The sequence below is a fragment of the Neovison vison genome, chromosome 13 (genome assembly GCF_020171115.1).
Source record: "Neovison vison isolate M4711 chromosome 13, ASM_NN_V1, whole genome shotgun sequence".
NCBI classification, from domain to species: domain Eukaryota; kingdom Metazoa; phylum Chordata; class Mammalia; order Carnivora; family Mustelidae; genus Neogale; species Neogale vison.
The window spans coordinates 92,521,768-92,542,035 of NC_058103.1; the positions used below are offsets into that span (position 1 = coordinate 92,521,768).

General features: G+C 42.6%; 1 protein-coding gene across 3 annotated transcripts in view; it reads right to left on the bottom strand.

Annotated features, from left to right (window-relative positions):
- Window positions 1-20,268, bottom strand: part of FMN1 (formin 1) — a 415,126-nt gene that overhangs the window by 114,381 nt on the left and 280,477 nt on the right. For all 3 annotated transcript variants that reach the window (XM_044231844.1, XM_044231846.1, XM_044231845.1), the window contains 4 exons: window positions 15,833-15,962; window positions 14,213-14,359; window positions 13,020-13,079; window positions 7,579-7,699 (listed from right to left, as the gene is read on the bottom strand). In XM_044231844.1, coding sequence (XP_044087779.1) covers window positions 7,579-7,699; window positions 13,020-13,079; window positions 14,213-14,359; window positions 15,833-15,962 — 458 coding nt within the window. The remainder of the gene's footprint in view (window positions 1-7,578; window positions 7,700-13,019; window positions 13,080-14,212; window positions 14,360-15,832; window positions 15,963-20,268) is intronic.

Consider the following 20,268-nt stretch of genomic DNA (forward strand, 5'->3'; position numbering starts at 1 on the left):
GGTACATAACAGTAATAAAAAGGGAACCAACTTTTAATTGCCTTTCTTATTGCTTCTAAACTTTCTATAGACATATAAAAGGGCACCAAGTTAAATTTGGTATAAACAAGGAATCTTTTTTTTTTAATCTAAGTGTATCCTGTGCAATATTTGAGACAGACTCCTGCAAAACAAAAACAAAAACAAAAACAAAACAAAAAAACCCCCAAAAAACAAACAAAAAAAACCCCAAATCAAAAAGACAAAAACAAAAAACAAAACTTTTTAATCTGAAATTTGGATGTAACTGGGCCTCCCACATTTTATTTAATCAATCTGGCAACTCTCAGGATACCCCCATATCACCTGTACTAGGGGCAGAACTGTAGCCATGATAGCCCCCTATAAAAGACACAGCCTCACTGTGTCTATTGTAAATTCAAAGGAATAATCCTCACAGAGCTTCTTTAAGTCATCTTCTTTGATGCCTGAGATAAGCTCCGGAGGCAATTACTTTTCAAAAATTCTGTTTTGGGCTCAATAAGACTAACTGACTTAGTGTGCCAAAGGCTCTACTTTCATTCAAGCAGTGGACAGATAATGCAGATTCCTGACGGAGGAGAAGCCAACATGCTTGGGAGAAAGATGGAAGTCAGAGAGGGTGGTGGTGACTGAAACTTGCACTGAAGAACTGGACTGGACAGTGGCTTCGGGACAGGATCCTTCCAATGTCCCCAATAATGCAAACACCAGTTATTAGCATTTCTCCTTAATTTTCACAGCCAAATCTTGATTAACTACAGTATTAAGAGGAGGAAAGGACACTCCACACCACCCCAAATCCAAATGTGAAAAATAAAAAGCCTCGGTCAGGGACAAGAGAAAGGGCGGTTCTGCTGATTAGCTCTCCTGCCACCTCTCACTCCATTACTGGGGACGCCAGCTCACCTGCAGGCAGCTTCCCTTCCTGAAACCATCAGGGCTCCGAGTCTCAAAACCAGCCTCACACACCTCCCCTTCCAGCACCGCACAAATACTAGCTCATCAACGTATTTGCCCCAAGAGCTAATATGCTCATTATAATAAGTGAGCTAGAAGAGGACTGTTTTCCACCTCGCAGGAGAAACAATAGGTAGTCTATTGCTTACCATGTAGTTTCAAACAGGAAAGGTTTTCCAGCATGTAAGTAATACAGCTGATTCACTGATGGTTAGAAAGAATATATTCACTTTAAAAGAAAAAGCTATGGCTAATCCTTAACCTTACTAATCTACCTACCTATAACTAAGAGTTGACAATAACTTACATTTTAAAATCTTGTTTTAATTGTAAAAATGTCATGTATTTATCCAAACTGCTAAATGATTGCCTCTACCTCAGGCTCTGCCCAGGGCCATGAGAAACTACCAGGTAAAAACATTCTCATTGCCTGCTTTTATGTGTAGAGGTGTGTGGTTCCCTCCCCAAGTCCTCTTTTGTATGATTATACTGTTATTGTCAGTATGACTCTTTTTTTTTTTTTTAAGATTTTATTTATTTATTTGACAGACAGAGATCACAAGTAGGCAGAGAGACAGGCAGAGAGAGAGGGAAGCAGGCTTCTCGCTGAGCAGAGAGCCTGATGCGGGGCTCGATCCCAAAACCCTGGGATCATGACCTGAGCCAAAGGCAGAGGCTTTAACCCATTGAGCCATCCAGGCACCCTGACAGTATGACTCTTAAATACATACATATTAATTTTGGGGTGGGCCTTTCACAGGATTGGAGCTAAATGAAAGAATTTAATCTACTTTCTATGTCTGGAAGACATACTGACTCTAGATAGAGCAATCTACAAACAGCAACAAATGCTTACAACAAAAAGCCCCACTCTTTCTTGAACTGTGACTTTCATGTCTGTATGAATTAATTTTCTCCTGTACTTGATATTTTGAGGTAGAATTTTCAGTTCCTAGTGTTGTATAAAACAGAGGTTCACCAAGATGGCTATGAGCTAATTTGTCCACTCCATCAGAATAAGGACATCGGGATTAAAAATGCTTGAAGATGTGATAGATGTACTTTAATGTAAAGTTAGTTAGGGGATACCACTATGATTCAAACTCAGAATGAAGATTTTTAACTGTTACTGAATGCCTGGGCTATGCATTTCACAAAGCATCTCATTTAGAGAAAGCTTAAAAAAAAAGCTAACATTGTAGGATAAATATTTGTAGGATAAACATTTATAGAGTGATAACAGATATCAAAATGTCAACAGAGACTCTTGCCTTTCCTAAACTGCTGTATTGCCAAATATTTCCAAGTGGTTCAAAAGAAAGGACATGTTCAAATACATATTCTTAAATATTTAGAGAAAAGGACATCATGAGAGCTATCTTAAAATACACACACTTGCATTTCAGCCAACATTCTCAAACAAGTTTGAATATCTTACACCAAGGGCTAACTACCAATTACATGTTCCCAATTTATTTACGGGATGTCAGGGCTAATAAAGCATCATTTTCAAAGCAAGAGTAAGTATATAGCTAGTTGATGGAATAGCTTACTTTTAATAACAGTGGCTACTGAGTAACTACTGTTAGCTAATAAGAGCGATTTCGTTTTTTTCTTCAGCTCTTTGGAACATGCTGACTTCCCAACAGCTTTCTGAAGAGTTCCCGTCTCATTTTCCAGCAACCAAAAATTAATTCGGCTTTCCTACTTCCATAGTCACAATGAAGTTTTTATAATAAAATACTACCAGAGGATCATATCAAATTCATATGGATTTGGGGTTGGGGATGCCTGGTTAATTGTGGATGACACTAAGGTTATTCGTTTTGGCTTCCAGGCATCAAGACATTGGATGCCTGGTAGCATCAGAAGCCTGGCCCATTTGAATTGCTTCCATGGAGAACAGATTCGGGGGGACAGGGTAGCCAGGATAACGAAGAGCAATACCAAAGGGCATAGGTCGAAACTGCGCACCGCAGCTCCTCCTCTTGTTAGCCTATAGTGACCACTGAACCAACAATGGCTTTCTTTATATTAAAAATATCATATTAATTCCAACACCCCTTCTTAAACGTATCTCGCAGACTGCGTGCTCTGCAACACATTACTAAGTAGTCAGTGAAAGAATACTAAAGGAAAACCAGTGTTTCAGGTTTTAAATGGAGACATGCTTTGAACAGGGTTGAACCATTTTGGGTTTTGTTCATCTGTTTGTTTTCACCTCAGAACTTTCCAGAGCCTTTAAATAAGCTCAGGGTCACTGTGCATCTGTGAGACATCACTCTGGTCAAGAGCAGTTCTAGGTTTATTTGGCGATAGGCTCCTTGTCAGAAAGCACCGATTCACATCTCATGCCGTAATGGGATGTGTCCCTACTTGAGAAATTGTACATCTTATGACCTCAACAATGGTGTGTGTGTGTGTGTCTCTCCCTGGTGTAACTGACACCATCAGGAAGGATACAATGCACAGTACATTTGGTCTTATTGCCACTCTAACAAATCATCGCAAACTTAAGTGGCTTCGAACACCACGAAGGTATTACCTTGTAGTTCTGTGGGTTAGAAGTCTAATGTGGGTCTGCTGGGCTGAGATCAAGGTGTGTTGACAGGGCTCCGTTCCCTGCTGGGGGCTCCAGGGGAAAATCTGCTCCTTGCCTTTTCCAGTTTTAGAGGTTCCCCACACTCCCTGGTCCACTGCCCGCTTCCTCCTTCTGCAAAGCCCACAACATCGCACGCTCCCTGATTGTTCTGCTGTACTATCTCCCGCTGGCCACGGACAAGGAAAATTCTCAGTTTTTAAAGATTCATTTTAAAGATCCATGTGATTAGATTAGGCCCGCTTGGATAGTCCAAGATAATCTCCCCATCTCTATATTGGCAAAGTTCCCTTTTGCCGTGTAAGGTAATAGATTTCAGGGATTAGGGTCTGGACATTTTTGGGAGCCATTATTCTGCCAACCACATATGGGTTGGTAAAAATACCTTGAGGGTTCTGGCCAGCAAACAAGGTCAATGAATAAGAAACGGAAAAACTCTTCCTGTCATTTGGTATTTTTCCTAATTATTACTTATCACGGTACCAGGGGAGTGAAAATTATTATCTCACTAAGGGATATAGAACAGTAAACAAGATATGGAATATGTTCCCAAGCACCACGAATATGGTTCTGTCTCCACAAGATAGAGAAGAGAGCACAAGTGGGAATCAGATTCTCCACAAACTCAACCAGCAGCCTCTCAGTGACCTGGGGCTGAATTCAACAAGGTGTGCATTTTCCAGGAAAAAGTACATACCCCTAATCAGCTTTGCTCAAGTTTTCTTTACTAACAGACTGTGCACTCATTACCTCCTCTGACACAGGCATTGTAATTGTTCCATTTAACCCTCTTTATGGTTTTATTACCTGACAAGACCTCGCTTCCACCAAACCGGTAAAGAGTACATCATCTGATACCAAAACCCACCATCTGATACTATCTTAACCCGACACAATAACTTTGCTCACTCGTGTGTCTATGTGACTCTTCACGTTTATGGCCCATCTCTCCCTTATGTCTTCCCTTCCCCATCCCCAGCCTGAAGTAAATTCTTCTTTTATCTCCCTTTGATCTGAGGGTCTACACATGTGGCTCTAAGGGTGTGTGTGTGTGTGTGTGAGCACGCATGTGTGCATATGTGTGCACTTGGGAACTCTCTTTCTGTCCCTGGTACCTTCATGAGGATTTATGCCTTGCCTTTATGCCTTGAACACCTAACTTTCTGTTTTGGAGGTATAGAGGTATGGAGAGCTCTGGGTCACAGGCAGGATGCATCCCACGTGCATACCTTAGAGTCCTACTTAGCATCGAAATGTGGCTAGGTCACCACCTGGAACTTTGCAAATTATCTGAGCGCTAGAACTTCAGTTTCCTCCTCTTGTGAGAGATTGATATCTGCTTCAGAGGGTCATTGCAAAGATTAAAAGAGATGATGATGTAAAACATCTGATAGATAATAGTTGCATTGGATGAACTATAGCTGATACTATTATTATCAACGGCCTGCTCCGTTTGCCTACGTAAAAGTGCCCTGCAAAGTTCTTGTTTCTATGAAAGATGCTCGCTGGCCATGTCCACGTGTATCAGTGACATTTACACAACCAACAAACTCTGATTTAATTCACCCTCTGTTGCTAAGGTGTGGTTCAGACCAGTTTTCTTCTCAAGGGCTGTGCCTGCCTGGAGAAAGGGGGCCTGAGACGTCTTGAAATTTGCTAATCACATCTGGTTTAGCTTTAGACATTTTCTGGGGTTTTGCCAGCAGCCACGACATTTTAATGGCTACAATAAACCTCAAAGCCTCATCAAATCTTTGCTGTATGTGTGAAAATTATGTCCTCTTCAATTAAACATTCAATCTAGGCTCACACCAAGGCCTTATGGAAAAGGACGTGGAACCTGAATGGGAAGCGAGATGAAACGGACCGCCACGACTCTGGCCATCTTGCCAGATGGCATTTAGAAGAAAAAGAAATTCATTAGAGAACCAACGGTCTGTATTTTCTTTAAATATTTACTAGGTACCTTTCATGTGTTAAAAACACTGGCATCTCTAAAGATTAGCAGGGTATTTTTGTTTAAACATCCAATGCAGGGGGGGGGGCAGTGGGGCAGTGTGGAGTCCCACTTCTCTCTCTTGTCTTGTGATGCCTCACATCTTTTGGTGTAGTCCAAGCCAAAAAAGAAAAACAACTGAGGCAACGTTTGGTTTTCCCTCATCTTAAGATAGGTCCTCCAACTTCAGCAGTTCTTGCAACTCCTGACAACGGGACAAGGGTCAGTGGCGCACTGAGAGATGTGGAATGGCACCTGAGATCCCCTTGCAGAAGACAAGGTGCACCAAAGGGAGGAACCTGGGTGGGAACACCTGCCTCTCCACTGGCCTCCCAATTCATTCTTATCTTGGTTAGGAATCATCAAACACTTGCAGACGTCAAAGGGAGGTGGCCCAGTCGGGGTGCCTGAAAGAGGCAGCCCCTGGGAGGACGGCGGGAGAAGAGGAAAGATCACACGTGCATCAGGTTTCTGCTCAGAAAACGCCGCAGGAGGGCACAGGTCCAGGAGACCAGAGGGGATTTGTACTCAGCGACAGCCACAGCCACGATGTAAACAAGCCTGGCCCTTCTTGGTCAGGGCGAACCTTGCAGCCAGACGGAAGACCAGCGGGGGCGCTAATTCTGCCATTGAAAGAGCGACAGGAAAAACTGCCACAGGATGGCTCACACAGTTTTATTACAATAAGAATCAAGCCCCTGGTCTTAGACAAGGTTAAAACCGTCGGTGTGTTAGGAGAGGGAAAAGAATAAGCACAGACAGGTTCATATATCACATTCTAAATGCAGTGTCCACATGGTTGAATGCATGCTCTTCACCACATCAACAGGAGAGGAAAAAAAATCCACATGTTCCTTTAAAAATAATTTACAAGGTAGAAATATTCACTTGTAACCGCTCTCCTTAGTTAAGCAAGTTTTATGCCCAGAGTAAAACTAAATGGCTCTCCCTGCCACCAGGAGATCTGTCCCACTTCGCTTCCCTTTCTAGGCTGTTCTGCTTCTAAGACTTGGGTTTCTGAGCACTCTTTCACAATAAACATTTTAAAAATGTTTATTTTATGTCTTAGTGTAAAAAGATTCCTGGTTCAAGCTCTTCATTTCCTCAAGCTCTCCTTTTGGCACTCTGTGCTCCATTTCCACATTAACACGCTCCCTAAATCCTCCATGGAGCTCGGCAGTTGGAGTTACACAAGGTCCAACGCAAGTATTTATATACTTGGATAAGGAGATGTCTCCACAGTGAAAACACAAGACGCGAGCAATGCCAAAGGAAAATTCCTGCTCGAGAGAGACATAGTTTTACCTTTTAGAAAAAAGCCAAAAGAGCGGTCAGCATTTTTGTTGTGAATAATTAAAAATGGAAACTCAACTAAAATTGAATGCTTATGGTGGGTCCTGCCATCTTTGTTAGATTCCTGCACATAAACCAAGTACATGGTGGGGAGTGTGTGTGCGTGTGTGTGTGAGTATGTGTGTGCATGTGGGGGATACGTATAAGGCAGCACAGTCGACTAGCTTAGAAAGGGCATGAGTTCTCATCCAGATAGGCCTGATGAGAGCCCAGTAAACAGGCCTCTCATTGGCTGTGAGAACTTAACTTCTCTAAACCTCATTTTTCTCATTGGCAAAATGGAGTTGGTAGAGTTCCTGCTTATTGGGGTAGTTGGCGTCACTATATGATACAATAGTAAGTAGTCAACGAAGGCCTACTGCTATGATTATTAAGATGACATCTGTTATATGTTGGAAAATGTAGACGTAAAAGATGGAGCTATAAAAAGCACAGATTAACACTAATAAAAGAAAAGGATATGCAAATACAGTGTCTCCACATAGAGCAGAAGACATGGAAAGTTTCACGAGGGCTGCGGTGTACCATAACTGAGCTCCGCGCCAATTCCATTCCATGAACCAGACATAAATAATCCTCTTCAATCATTTAAAAAAAAAAACCAAAAAACAAAACTTAGCTATTATCATAATAACAGAACAGTTCCTGTTACCTTCTAGTTGTCTCTTCAGTTTTCTCAAATCTTTTATGAGATCTTCAAACTTGACTTGGGAAGCCAGAAAGAAATCTTGTGGTTCAGGCAGAGGGAAAATGCTCTTTTCGGTTCCTGCTTCCTAAAAGACATGGTTAACAAAAGTACATTATATTTCCCTATTGTCACTTTCAATTGAAATTCCAAAGCATCTTTCATTGGATGTGCAAATGTGAATCAGAGAAGCACTCCTCTTCTATTCCTAAATTTGGACTGGCTATTCTGAAATGCTTTTGTGTCTTCTACAATGGAACTTTGGTTTTCCTGCCACTGAGGTTGGCTCTGGCTCTGGCAGGGCTTTCGTTCTATTTTGCCTCATGAATCAAAGAGAAAACTGTCAGGTATGTCCCGATTTTGAACACCCTCCTATCATGGAAAAATTCACAGGGGAACACATGAAAGTACTTAAATTTCAAGTCCCTGTTGAGTCTCACATGGTAGCAATTAGCCAACTCATCTTTGTGGTGTGCCAACGGGTGTGACTCGGAAGGTTCTGGACAAGACAGCATTGCAACGGAAGAATCACCCTCGCTTCTGCTGTAACCTACCTGCCCCTGCAGCTGAGAGCTCCCGAGGAGGGTTTGTGCTAGCACATTCTTCCCATGTTTGTAAGGATTTTCCAAATGCTGTTTGGCTTCTCTAAATAGACACTTGCTGAGGGCATGGTTGGCCATAGTTTTGGGCAAGCTCCCCGATCATGCCTACTAGAGGATCTAAGCTGAGAAATCACTTGAGGGACACAAGCTTCAGGCACACTGAAAGAGAAGCTGGGTCTCAAATACCTTTTCCAGTCCAGCCTGCTTTCTCCCCTAGTTGTTTACCATAAGCTCTGCCTCTTGTGAATCTCAGGCAGTCTTCAGTTCTCTACACAGGCTACTTTGCCAGCTTTCCATCACATTCCATCTTTCCTGCCATTAGGACTTATTCCAAACTCTGAAACTACTTTATAAGGCACTTTGTGATCTGGCCTCTGTCTACAACCTCAGCCTCCGTCCATCTTCCCCTATCTCCACTTCCCTCCCCAAAGCGTTCATAAAGTAACAGAACAGGCCACAACCGCTTGCATCTGGACTTTTCCGCCCCTTTCTAACGCTTCTACACGAAGTCTTCGTGCCTCCTTTGTTCATAGCATTTGAAGATCAGGTCTTGGGACAGATCTCAAAGATCGCCCCAGCTCCCCAGCACGTGGGTGTTTCCAAGAGCCCCTGGTGCGTAGCGTTATCACAGCACTCACCAACGCTCGTTTCAAAATTGCCACGTTAACTTAGGTGTTTCCTCTGCTAGACTATAAACACCATGAAGGCAGGAAATGTGTCCTGTTCTTGGGACGGCACGCGACGTCTGGCATATCAAACTCTCTTCAGCACCCTTGCATAGAGCCCACATGAGGCCATTCTGGAAAGTGTGTACCTTGAACAAGAGCCATCTACCTCACTGTCCTACTTTCTTGTGGTTTCAGGAATGCTCACGACCCGTCCCCCTTCCTTGAAGATCTTTAGCTTCACTGGAAATGCTAAGGAAAGGTGATTCCCCTCATTTCAGTGAAACCTTTTACACGATCAGTGTAATTGCCCCCTAGCTCCCTACAATTATTTTATTTCTTTCAAAACAATGGAAGCTGTACTACAGTCTGAGGGCCAAGACGGACCATCCGCTAACATGCTCGCCACAGAATTCCATGGCAACCTACACTGCAAGAACTCATCTATATTACCTCCTACTGTTTTCCAAAACTTATCACATTCATGCCCTGGCTTCAATTTTCTTTTCTTTTTTTTTTTTTCTTCTCTTTTCTTTTTTCTTTTCCTTTCTTTCCTTTCCTTTTCTTATCTTTTCTAAGCTAGAAAATGAGAAAGTGCTGCTGAGCAAATGATCCTGGTTACAGCTCTTGAGAGAGCTGCCCAATTAGAGTTCAAAAGACATGGCTCTGGATGGATTTCTGTAAACTTCACAGACTTAGACCCAAATCCAGCTCGCGTGGAAGGAGGCTTGGAGCAGGAATCACCTTTCTTCAGCTAATTGCTCATCACCACTAACCACAAAAATCATCACTTATGCTCCTACGGGGAGGGGAGAGCTTAATAAATCACATAATTCTATACTCTTGCTGAGTGGAATGAATTTTTGCACCGTGAAAACCGGGAAAGCACCACATAAACGTTGACTTCTGATATTTCCCCAACTGGGCCATCCCTGGTTTGAAAGGATTCTTACTGTGAGATTTCCCTCAGTGAAGTTGATTTGACTGCATTCAGCGCTCTTCGAGAGCCACATTTCGTTGGTAAATTTCAGCCCTCTGACACAATTCATGGGAATCGGTTGAGGCAGGCACTACAAGGTACATCTGCTTACGCTAACCCTAAACTAGAAATGTGACCTCTTGAGATTTTTCAGGGTAATTCTCCTGTCATACTGGTATCTGCTGTCAGAACTTCGGGTATCTGCATATCACCCGAAGCTTCAACATGCCTGCCCCACTCTACTAGAAAAAAGCTCTCACCTCTTTGCTCCCAGTTATCTACAGAGGCCACTCACTGCACTCTTGTAGATACTTAAGGTAGATTCAACCTAGTAAGTCTTTGTCAGACACCTAAATTACAGACGCCAAAAAACAGACAATGATGAGTCCTGGACCTCAAGGAGCAAGGCAAAGCTAACAGGTAACTGCTCACTGATATCCACAGGTAAGACAGAATAAGACGTGTCATGACAGAGGCTCAACACAAGTGTTCCCAGGCTCCAAACGAGCAAGAGATGAGGAAGTAAACAAAGACTTCATGGAAGAAGGGCCATGTACAATTGTACTACTTTTTGTTTTCTCTTTTTTCCCCTTTTACGAAGTGACTCAGGCTCATTAAGTCTAATTGAAAGACAGAAGAAAGCAAAAATCTCTTCCATTCCTACCACCCAGAGATAATCAAACATTTTTACATATATCTGATATTCCAGGTTTTTTCTGCATGTTTATGTATGTTTAGATATTTGATGTTTATATTATATGTTATTTTAAGCACACATTTGCAATATAAAAGAAGCTCGAGTATTTTTCAATGTCACTAAATTTTCTCCTTCCCATGGCAGGATATTATTCCATTTCAGAACTCTAGCATGATTCATTTGACCCTAGTCTCTACCTTTGGACAGCTACCAAAAATTTTGCTATACTTTGTTATTACAAATGATTTTAAGGAAAATCGTGATGCATGTCCTTATTTACTTCTTTAGGATAAAAGTTCCTAGAAAGATTATACATATATCTAGGGCTTCTGATCTAGAGAGGTCAAAGTCTTGCTTATCCAGACGGCACATTTGCATGGATGAGGAAAGGGTGTCCCGTATAAACAGGCACCACACCCTTGGGAGACAGCTTGGCAAGCACATGACACCTCCCTGTGAATTTTTTTGAAAGTGTCCTTTATAGAACACAATTTGGTGAGTCAAAAGCAGACAAGATATGGGTCCTATTATACCTAGAGACCTTAAACCAAGAATAACTCAGTCAGCCATTTGTGATAGTCCGGAGAAAGGTCTGACCCATTTATATTGCCAACTTTATAAACCTAGTTGGCAATTTATGCCTTCTATTTGTTTTTTTTGTTGTTGTTGTTGCTGCTGCTGTCTTTGCTGTTGTTTTGGTAAATTACCTGCGGTCTCTTGTGTCACTTTTTTTTTTTAAATGAAAGGACAACCAGTTGTCCTTTCCATGTAGATTCTGAAAAGCATGTTGCCTATTATGTTGCAAATATGTATGTTGCTACTGGGAGCTTTTCCCCAAAAGGCCTTTTAATGTATTATTTTAAGAGAGTATTAATAACACAAAACAAAAGATCTATAAAAAGGCTAGTGATGGGGGAGGGGGTATGGAGAGGGTGGTGGGGTTATGGACACGGGAAGGTATGTGCTATGGTGAGGGCTGTGAAGGGTGTAAACCTGGCAATTCACAGACCTGTACCCCTGGGGCGAATAATACATTATATGGTAATAAAAACTTAAAAATTAAAAAAAAAAAGGCTACTAGAAGGATAGGTCCAGTTAGAGAGAACATCGAATGTAAAAACACATCAGTGAGAAAACCATAGGGTGTGTTTGAAAAACACAGGGTCTTGAGTTGGATCACACAGTGTGTGTAGGGGGAAGGTCATATAAGGGTGGTTGTAAAAGACTGGAATTCAATTGGGTCGAGTCTTAATTCACTTTTTGAAAATGGGAGAGGGGCCATTTCTATTTTTGTATTAAAAAAGTGATACAATACGACCACAACTCTAAACACTGGTGGAGCCTCCCACATCCCTCAGGTGTGGGATGGACTGGAGGGGGAGGGAGGGATGAGAGCTGGGGACACCAGCTGTGAAGCAACAGGAATCCTCTAGGTGAGTTACCTTAAGGCCTGGCAAGTGGGGGCACAGGGATGAAAACCAGGAAAGAAACACGAGAAACAATTCAGTTGAAGGACAGAGAGGAACCAGAGAGGAGCACAAGCTTCATGCCTGAATGACCGAAATGATAATGTCCTCGGCAGAAACAGGAGAAGTTTCAGGAGCGGGGTGGGGAGGTGATTCATTGCAGGTGCGCTGAGAAGGGTTCGATGAGGAGGGGAGGAGGCAGGGTGGTAGACGTCATCAGTGTTTCACTTGTCTTCCGGGGGGGGGGGTTATAGGCCTTTGGAAAACACGGTGCTGGAACCTTTACTTTTCTTCCCTTGGTGCCTAGGAAAAGCCCTGCTTGTGTGGATAGCTAAGCAGGAGTGTCGACAACCGTTTCCTGAGACTTTCCCCCTTCGTGCTGACTGCTAGGTTTCCCAACACCTTACCACAGTACCTCTTTCTTCGCAAAGTTAGGACTCCTTGTTCTCAATTTAATGAGAAGGAACAGAACTTAGAAATTGTGCTCAGGTGGATTCCCACTGAAATTTTTATTTCTCATGGCTCGTGTAATGGAAGCAGAGAGGACGGATTTCAAATCCCACTTCTTCAACTTGTTCACAGATGACCACGACTGATAAGGTATGGGGCATTACTGCCTCTTAAATTCCTCAATTTTGGTCTGGAGCCCAGAACTAGTTTCAGATAGAAACAATTACCGAATGGATATAGATTACACGGAGACCCTCACGAACTGGCCGGAAGGCCCAGATCACCGGGGGTCTCTCTAAAACTGCATTATATAGTGGATTAGGAGGCAGCAGACTGAGAGGCAATGAATAATGCTTCTCTTTCCAAAAGTCAACTAAACTTTCTTGGCTTCAGCGTTCCCATCTGTAAACCAAGGAGGCCGGAGAGCTCTCAGATTCTGTGTTGGACCTGAAATCCATCCATCCATCCATCATCCAATTTCTGAATGCCAACAATGTGTAAGAGTTGAAATCCCATTAGTGTAGTTTTCCACAGAATGCCATTTCTTACCTGATCATAGTAACGCAGGTAATATTTCACGACATAGTCCACCAGATTAATCCCATTATCCTAGGTTTAAAAGAGAAGCTTAAGTGAAAATCATTCACATGAGACTGCCATATTATATAGTTGAGTACCGAAATCTCAGTTTGTGACCCTAATACTTTTAATCTGTGATACCCGGTCCTGATTTCTGTTTGTGACTGGCAAGGTTTTCCTTTCTCCTCTCTTTGTCCCATCATTTTCTTTCTTTCTTTCTTTTTTTTAATGGCATCTATACAAAGAAATGACACTCCACGATTCTTTGTGGGGGAAAAAAAACCCCAAGCAGATAATCCACAAGACCTCTGAGATAATGGCTAAAACAAACAAACAAATACACACACTGTCCCATTATTTTCTGGCAGAAAGCCAAGACAGGAGGGAGTGGGGGAGCGCCAAGGGGGACTGGGGACTAGAACAGAAAACCATCCCTCCCTTCCCACTTTTCAAAAAAATGTGTGTTCTTAATGGCGTGAAAAACAATCAGGACAGCTTAAAAGGAACGCCATGCCACTTTATGACCCTAGGAGGCCAGGGGCAGGCAGGCCCTCCCACAAGGCAGCCTTTGTGTCTTGTTCACATGGGTCTAATTCTAATTTGCCTGTGTGTTTCCCCTCCCTTCACTCCCCCTGCTCCCCCTGGGACTCCTAGATATGGGCTGGTTGTTTCTAAAGAGGGAGCTCTGCAGGGGTGTGGAGCCAAATGATAATCAGGCTCAGAGAGTTTGACAGTAGACCCCCAGCCCAATTGTTGTGGGCAAAAGAATAACTCAAATGCTCAGGTCTACTGGTGATGCAACATTGCTCCTGACTCAAGAATGAGTAAATTACAAGTAGCCCACCCTAAATTCCAACAGATTCAAGACTTGCGCTCTGATTGCTACTGCTGTGCTATCTGTTTTCTTCGCTCATTACAGTTCAACATGCAATTGTGTTCTTTTAGAGAAAACCAATATTGGGGATTTTGTCATCTCAGCAAGATCAAACATGAAAAACCTCTCTTTAGTCAAGAGTCAAAAGAAAGTAAAGAAAAAAACGTGTATTGTTAGAACGAGAAAGGAGATGAATGGAGCAACCAAGAATTTTTTTTTTTTTTTTTAATTACAGGTAGAGAAGGAACAAAATGGCAAATCATGGAATCTAGTTATGAAAAATAAATACCCGACTTTTGACGTCCTTGAGTTTGGGTAGAATTTCTAAGCTATATCCATCTGCTTGTCCCCGAGTCCTATTTCCTCCATTCATGTAATTTCCAAAAGCCAGAATGAGAGCTAAAATATCCTTCACACTCTTCATGTGCAGCAAGCCCTGTGATGGCAAACACCAATTATTAGGGAGTTGAACTTCAAAGGCGCCTATGTTCATTCAACAACAAATATTTACTGAGCACCCATCAGGCTGTTTGCTGGCATGGTGCCAACTGTCTTGGCAGCTGGTGAAATGGAAAATACACTTTATTAAGACATTTAAGAGTCTGAAAAAAATACATTAATCAGTCATCGTTTTCTAGCCTTTCAATGAATTATGAACTGTGCCTGTCTTAATATTGTGGATTAAATATGAGTATTTGTATTTTTACTTCAGCCAGTTTCATTTTCCAAATATTTATTTTAAAATATTTGTGTATTTCAGAAAGAGTTGCTATAGTCAGACTTTACATCTGGTGACTTCTAAGCAGAAAGGGTTATTTTAATATGATTTGAGGACATGTTTTTGGACAATGTATCTATATAAACAGTACAGTTAAATGTAGGATAGGTTTAAAAGCAAGTTTATTTTCTTTATCCTTGGGTATACTCCTCAGAGGTGAACTACGATAATGTATTTCAAGGCCACAGGTTATGCTTATTAAGTATTTGTTGATATGTCTATTACTTTTGACAATTTAAATCTGCTTAGGGTTTTCTTCACCTCCTTGTCCCATTTACTTTCCTGTTTTTTCTCTCAAAGTGAAAATTTTTAAAATTGATACTTCCCTCCCCCCTCCTTCTCTAGAGTCTGAGTTGACTTTATTTTCTTTTATTTTAGGGTAAAGAAGAAAAGGCAAATGCAGCTTTAGGCCAACCTCTCTTCAGACCTTTTAGGGCGTTATTAGAGGGTGTACATTATACCTGGGAAGTATTTATACTTTCTTTATTGAAATCTTTTATATTTTGGAAGGAAAAGAATCATGCTATCAGGTAAGAATTAAATACTACAGTATGTAGAGAGGATCATCACGTTCTTAACGACGTGGGTCACTGTGAGAAAAAACAAGCATTAGAATTTAAAAGGAATACCAGTGTGGTAAAGCCAACAAAAATGTACTTGCCTGCCACCCATTCTTGTAATCATATGTTTCACTTATCAAGTCTCTAGAATCTTTATTTCACTCTGTAGATACCTTTCAGATAATCAGGTGTGTGGGTCTAACACAACATTTTTTGCAACCCAGCCGGCTGAGCAGCGGATAAACTACACTAGCTGGGTTGGTGTTAAGTGGCCAGTATGTACTACAGAAAGTGTCTGGAATATCTAAGAAGACATCTATAGAAGTGTCATTTTTTCCTCCTTCTCCTCATCAGTCTGCATCTGACTTTCTCTCTCTCTTCCCCACTCATTCACCTGCACTCACACACATACTCACACTTAACGATAATCACCACAGCTATACTTAAAAAAACAGGATCTTAAGTCCAAAGGTTTTCTACAATGGGTCTAAGTTGACCCTCCCACTCCCTACTTCCTCCTTTACCCTCAATTAGGGCACAACTAGCCTCTTAAATTAGACATCAAACATACCTTAGAAGCTCTTGTGACGATCTCTACCTTTCGGTGTAGGGAGGTGATACTCTCCGAAAAGACAGATCTGAAGATTATGCACTGGGCCCGTTCAGCAAAATTTGGAATCTGGGCTAACTCATGTAAAAATCTGCAGAAATGAACAAGGAATCATCTAGCTGCTTATACAAAGAAAAAAAAAGAGCTGAAAAACATCCACCATAGCTAAAAAAGATTCCTTATTTTACGATATCAATTTAACAATTATAAAATGTATCCAAGAGGCACACTTGAGGAACTCCAAGGGTATGTGTTCTATTATTGACAACGGAGCCATTTCTCAGATCGGTTTCTAGGATGGTGTATAAATTACTTCAGGAGCAGGAAGTGCAGTAATATGGAACCACAAGGAGTTATCTCCTGCTGTGCAAATAGGAGATTAAAATAAAAAGCATTACTTTTAGCGTATGAAAACACATAATGAACGCCCTTTTTATCATGCAGCATTCTCAAGGGTCTATTTCGCACAGGCAAAGTCAAGTGAAGGCTGAAGGCGAATGTCTGTAGAAAAATGACAAAATGTCTCTCCCTGAAATGAGATGGCAACTATTTCTTGCACACTGGATTAGATAATGGTCTATAGAGGCACTATTCTACAGATAATTTGTTTACTTTCCGACATCAGCTTACCTAGGCAGACAGAGTTCACAGCTTGGTACGTGGAACAAAGCAGGTACTCATGAAGTGGACATCAATCTTAAAAACTATGGTAAGACAGATTTTTTAAAGCTAAAGGTGAGTACTAATCTACACACAGAAGCTCACTGTCTGAGCAGCTGGGCACTGGTGCCCTTTGCAAAATTAAGTTGGAAGAGCTACATGCTCTCCAGGCCAACCTCCAGAAGAGGGGGCATAAACTAAAACACACTAAAACGGTGGAAAGAGTTGGGCATGAATTCAGGGAAGGAGAGAATCCACTAACAGCTATTAAATTCATTCTGGGGCTGAAATGATGATTACCTGATATTTCTGAAAGTCTTGGTCAATGCATAACGTCATTACTTTGACATTTTGCAATCTCTCACCAAGAATGTTTTCCATAGGAGCAAAGCTGAACCCTTCTTTCCATACCCAAAGGATTTCCTTAGCTTATACTCTGTGCCTCTTTTACTTTGCTTTTTTTAAGGGAGACTTGGGTTTTAGTAAGATTCTAATTACCAGCTGTTTTTTTAAAAAAACTTATCCTACATCCAGGATCCAGGTGATAATCTTTTTTCTTTTCTTTCTTCTCCACAACCCCCCAATGCCACCTTTTTAAAAATTAAGCACTTGTCCAATGTGGGGCTTGAACTCAAGAACCTGAGATCAACAGTCACCTGCTTTAATGACTGAGCCAGCCAGGTGCCCCATTCTTCTTCTTCTTCTTCTTCATTTTTTTTTTTTTCTCATGACACTAAGGTAAAGCAAGGAATGCCCATAAAACTTTGCTTCAAAGTTCTGTAACTCTGATTATTATGAAAACCATGTGATGGGATAAAAATATGGAAACCCAAGGAATTATGAGTAAGGACAGGATTAAAAATTATATCTTATATGTAAATTGCTTCTTACAGATTAGTATTAAACCACTCATTCTTTTGTGATCAAAATCAGGGGTATATGGGGTACCTGGGTGGCTCAGTGGGTTAAAGCCTCTGCCTTTGGCTCAGGTCATGATCCCAGGGTCCTGGGATCAAGTCCCGCATTGGGCTCTCTGCTCAGTGGGGAGCCTGCTCCCTCCTCTCTCTCTGCCTGCCTCTCTGCCTACTTGTGATCTCTGTCTGTCAAATAAATAAATAAAATCTTTAAAAAAAAATAGGGTATCACCAGGTTTCATAAATGTAAGTAGTGAAATCTTGTGGGACTGGCGGCATTGGGTTCTGAGGGGTGTGGTGGGAAGCTGTACTTATTCAGATAATGCTAAGAGCTACCTCAGGGGTCACGACCTGCCTTTCTCCTCTTCCAACAGTGACTGCCAGACACTCTTCCCCAAGTAGGACCGAGATCCGCGGAGTATGTGCACTTTGTAGTTTAAATAAACACAGTGAGTGAAGCGTTTATGGAGACCACAGTGTGAGAAAAGACGCAGATCGACGCCTCAGTTCATCAGCAAGGACATAAGCGAAAAAGATGAAATGCTGGATGAATGATGACTTAAAACTAGTCTCAAGAAAAGGAGGTGTAGGGCCCATGTAAGAAGACATGGCCATGGGCTCACCAACTTAATGGTACCCAGGAAAGAGTCAAAAAGAACCACATGGTTCTCCAGGATCAAGCTTTACTGGGATTAGGAATTGGACTAAGAGGTTTCTCAAAGACCCTTAAAGATCCAGAGGTCTGTGCAGGAAGAAGGGTCTGAAACGCATACCCAGAGTTAGAGGAGGAAGGCAAGTTCCAGAATTTTACACTACTTTTGGATAAAGATGTAGGGAATGTGTCACCAGAAATTCATACCAGACAGTCAGTCCCCAAGAATGTTAGTCAGTCCTGTAGACATGCATTAAGCTTCTGTGGTGTGTCAGGCACCATGCTAAGACCTGAGAACAGAATTTAACTTACACACCATTCCTTCTTGATATCCTGAAAAATAAGTCACAGATTACCACAGAGTGTGGTAAGGATCATCACTGATGGGGCCTATGAAAGCCATCTGCAGGGCTTCCAAGTCAGAGCCCGGGACGGACCATGTCAGCCAAGGTTCCCTGGAGCCCTCGGGTGCTGGTGCGGGACACACGGGAACGACAGTTGTGGGGGGCCCAGACGGGATGAATGGTGTTTGTGGGGGAAGACAACTAGAACTCAGATGCTAAAATGGGGCTTTGTGTTCTAAAATCAAGAGTTTCAACTTTTCCCGAATGAACAAAGGGTTCTGAACAGAGAAGTAAGTGATACTTTGGGCCTTTAGTTTTAAAAAGCGGCACGGCAGTGGCTTGGCTGGTTAGTGGGAGGGGGCCGTGGAGTTGAGGCTGGAAGACCGTCTAGACCGCAGCTGTGGTGTTCTAAGAGGGCAGGCCAGGGGTGAGTGCGGAGGGGCCAGGGCACGAGAGAGCTATTCCGGTGGCAAGAACCAGAGTAACTGACCGACCCCGAGGAATGCTGAGAACTGTCCAGGAGGACTTGCGGGTTTTGGGCTTGGACATCTGGTAGGATGTGAAGATAAGATTTACTGGAGACACACATTTAGAAAAACTATGATTTTTTGTTACTTTCCATCCCAAAACAGCCAGGCAAAGGCTTGAGGGAAGGTACTATAGCTCCCTTCCTGTTTATCCAGAAGAGTACCTAAAGTATAAAGGAGCCCCAAAGGCTCAGAGTGTCTGGTAAGTATCTGATTCCCTCAGCTGCGATTTCTACTCTCCCCATAAGGACAGGGATAAGAATGCTAGTACAAAGCCCCAAGTATGGGTCTTGGACATGGGGCCTTGATACTTAGGAAAACGTAGAGGCTGATTTCCTCTTGGACTGGTCTAACTTTATATCCTAAGGCCAGTTACAAAGAGGACCAAACAAGCTCAAAGAAGCCACAGATTGGGGATCTTCCCATTCTTCCCCAGGGTAGGCTTACTTTCCCAGGAAGGGCTGCCCCTCCAGTCTGTCTTTAGGAGAGAGGCTCGGCCCACGACATTGCACGGGTTCCCCGTCTGTGGCGCCGACTCAGCTGACAGGTGGACTGAGGCAACATGTCCCACTGTTTTAAGGGACTCACATTTAGGTTATCATCCCCTAGACCCCCACATGGTACCATCTCAGGTGTGTGTGAACAAGGGCTGGGCACCCAGTGTCATGTATTCTGTTCTTCCACAAGGAGTACGCTAACAGTATACCAAGTTGCTTCTTGTTTGCTTCGTGAGGTAACCGGGGACCCTAGCAGAGCATCCCAGTAGGCCGGATCTGGTGTCCTCCCTCCCGGCCACAGAAAACAGGTGCTTGGCCTAATCAAACCTGACAGAGTCTCTCCTTCCCTCCCCTCACCACCATCCCAAGGCAGAATGCCAACAGTTGAGGGCTATCCTTGGAAGGGGTGGCTCTGAGACAGCTCAGGCCTGAGCAGGTGACCCCTTTAAGGGAAATGGCATTCTCAGTCTGGCACTGGGCTGCAAGAGAGCCGATGAGGTGACTGAGGAGACCACCTTCTCCATGCTATGATTTATAGGACTGGGTGTCACAGGGATCTTAGGCAATCGCAATGTTGAAACTATAAATGATTCATATTTTCCAGTATGTAAAACATGCTTATAGTCAACTAACTTGGAGCTGATGGCAAGCAAGTTGCCAGGAAATTGGACTCTGGCTAACATCAAATAAATGCCGCCTGATGCAGGAGGTCAAGAGCGAGGGTGAAATTCACTCAGGCTTGAAGCCCCGACCTCTGTGCAACTGAGCCTGAGCCTATCATCTTAGCTTAGCATCTCTGGGGA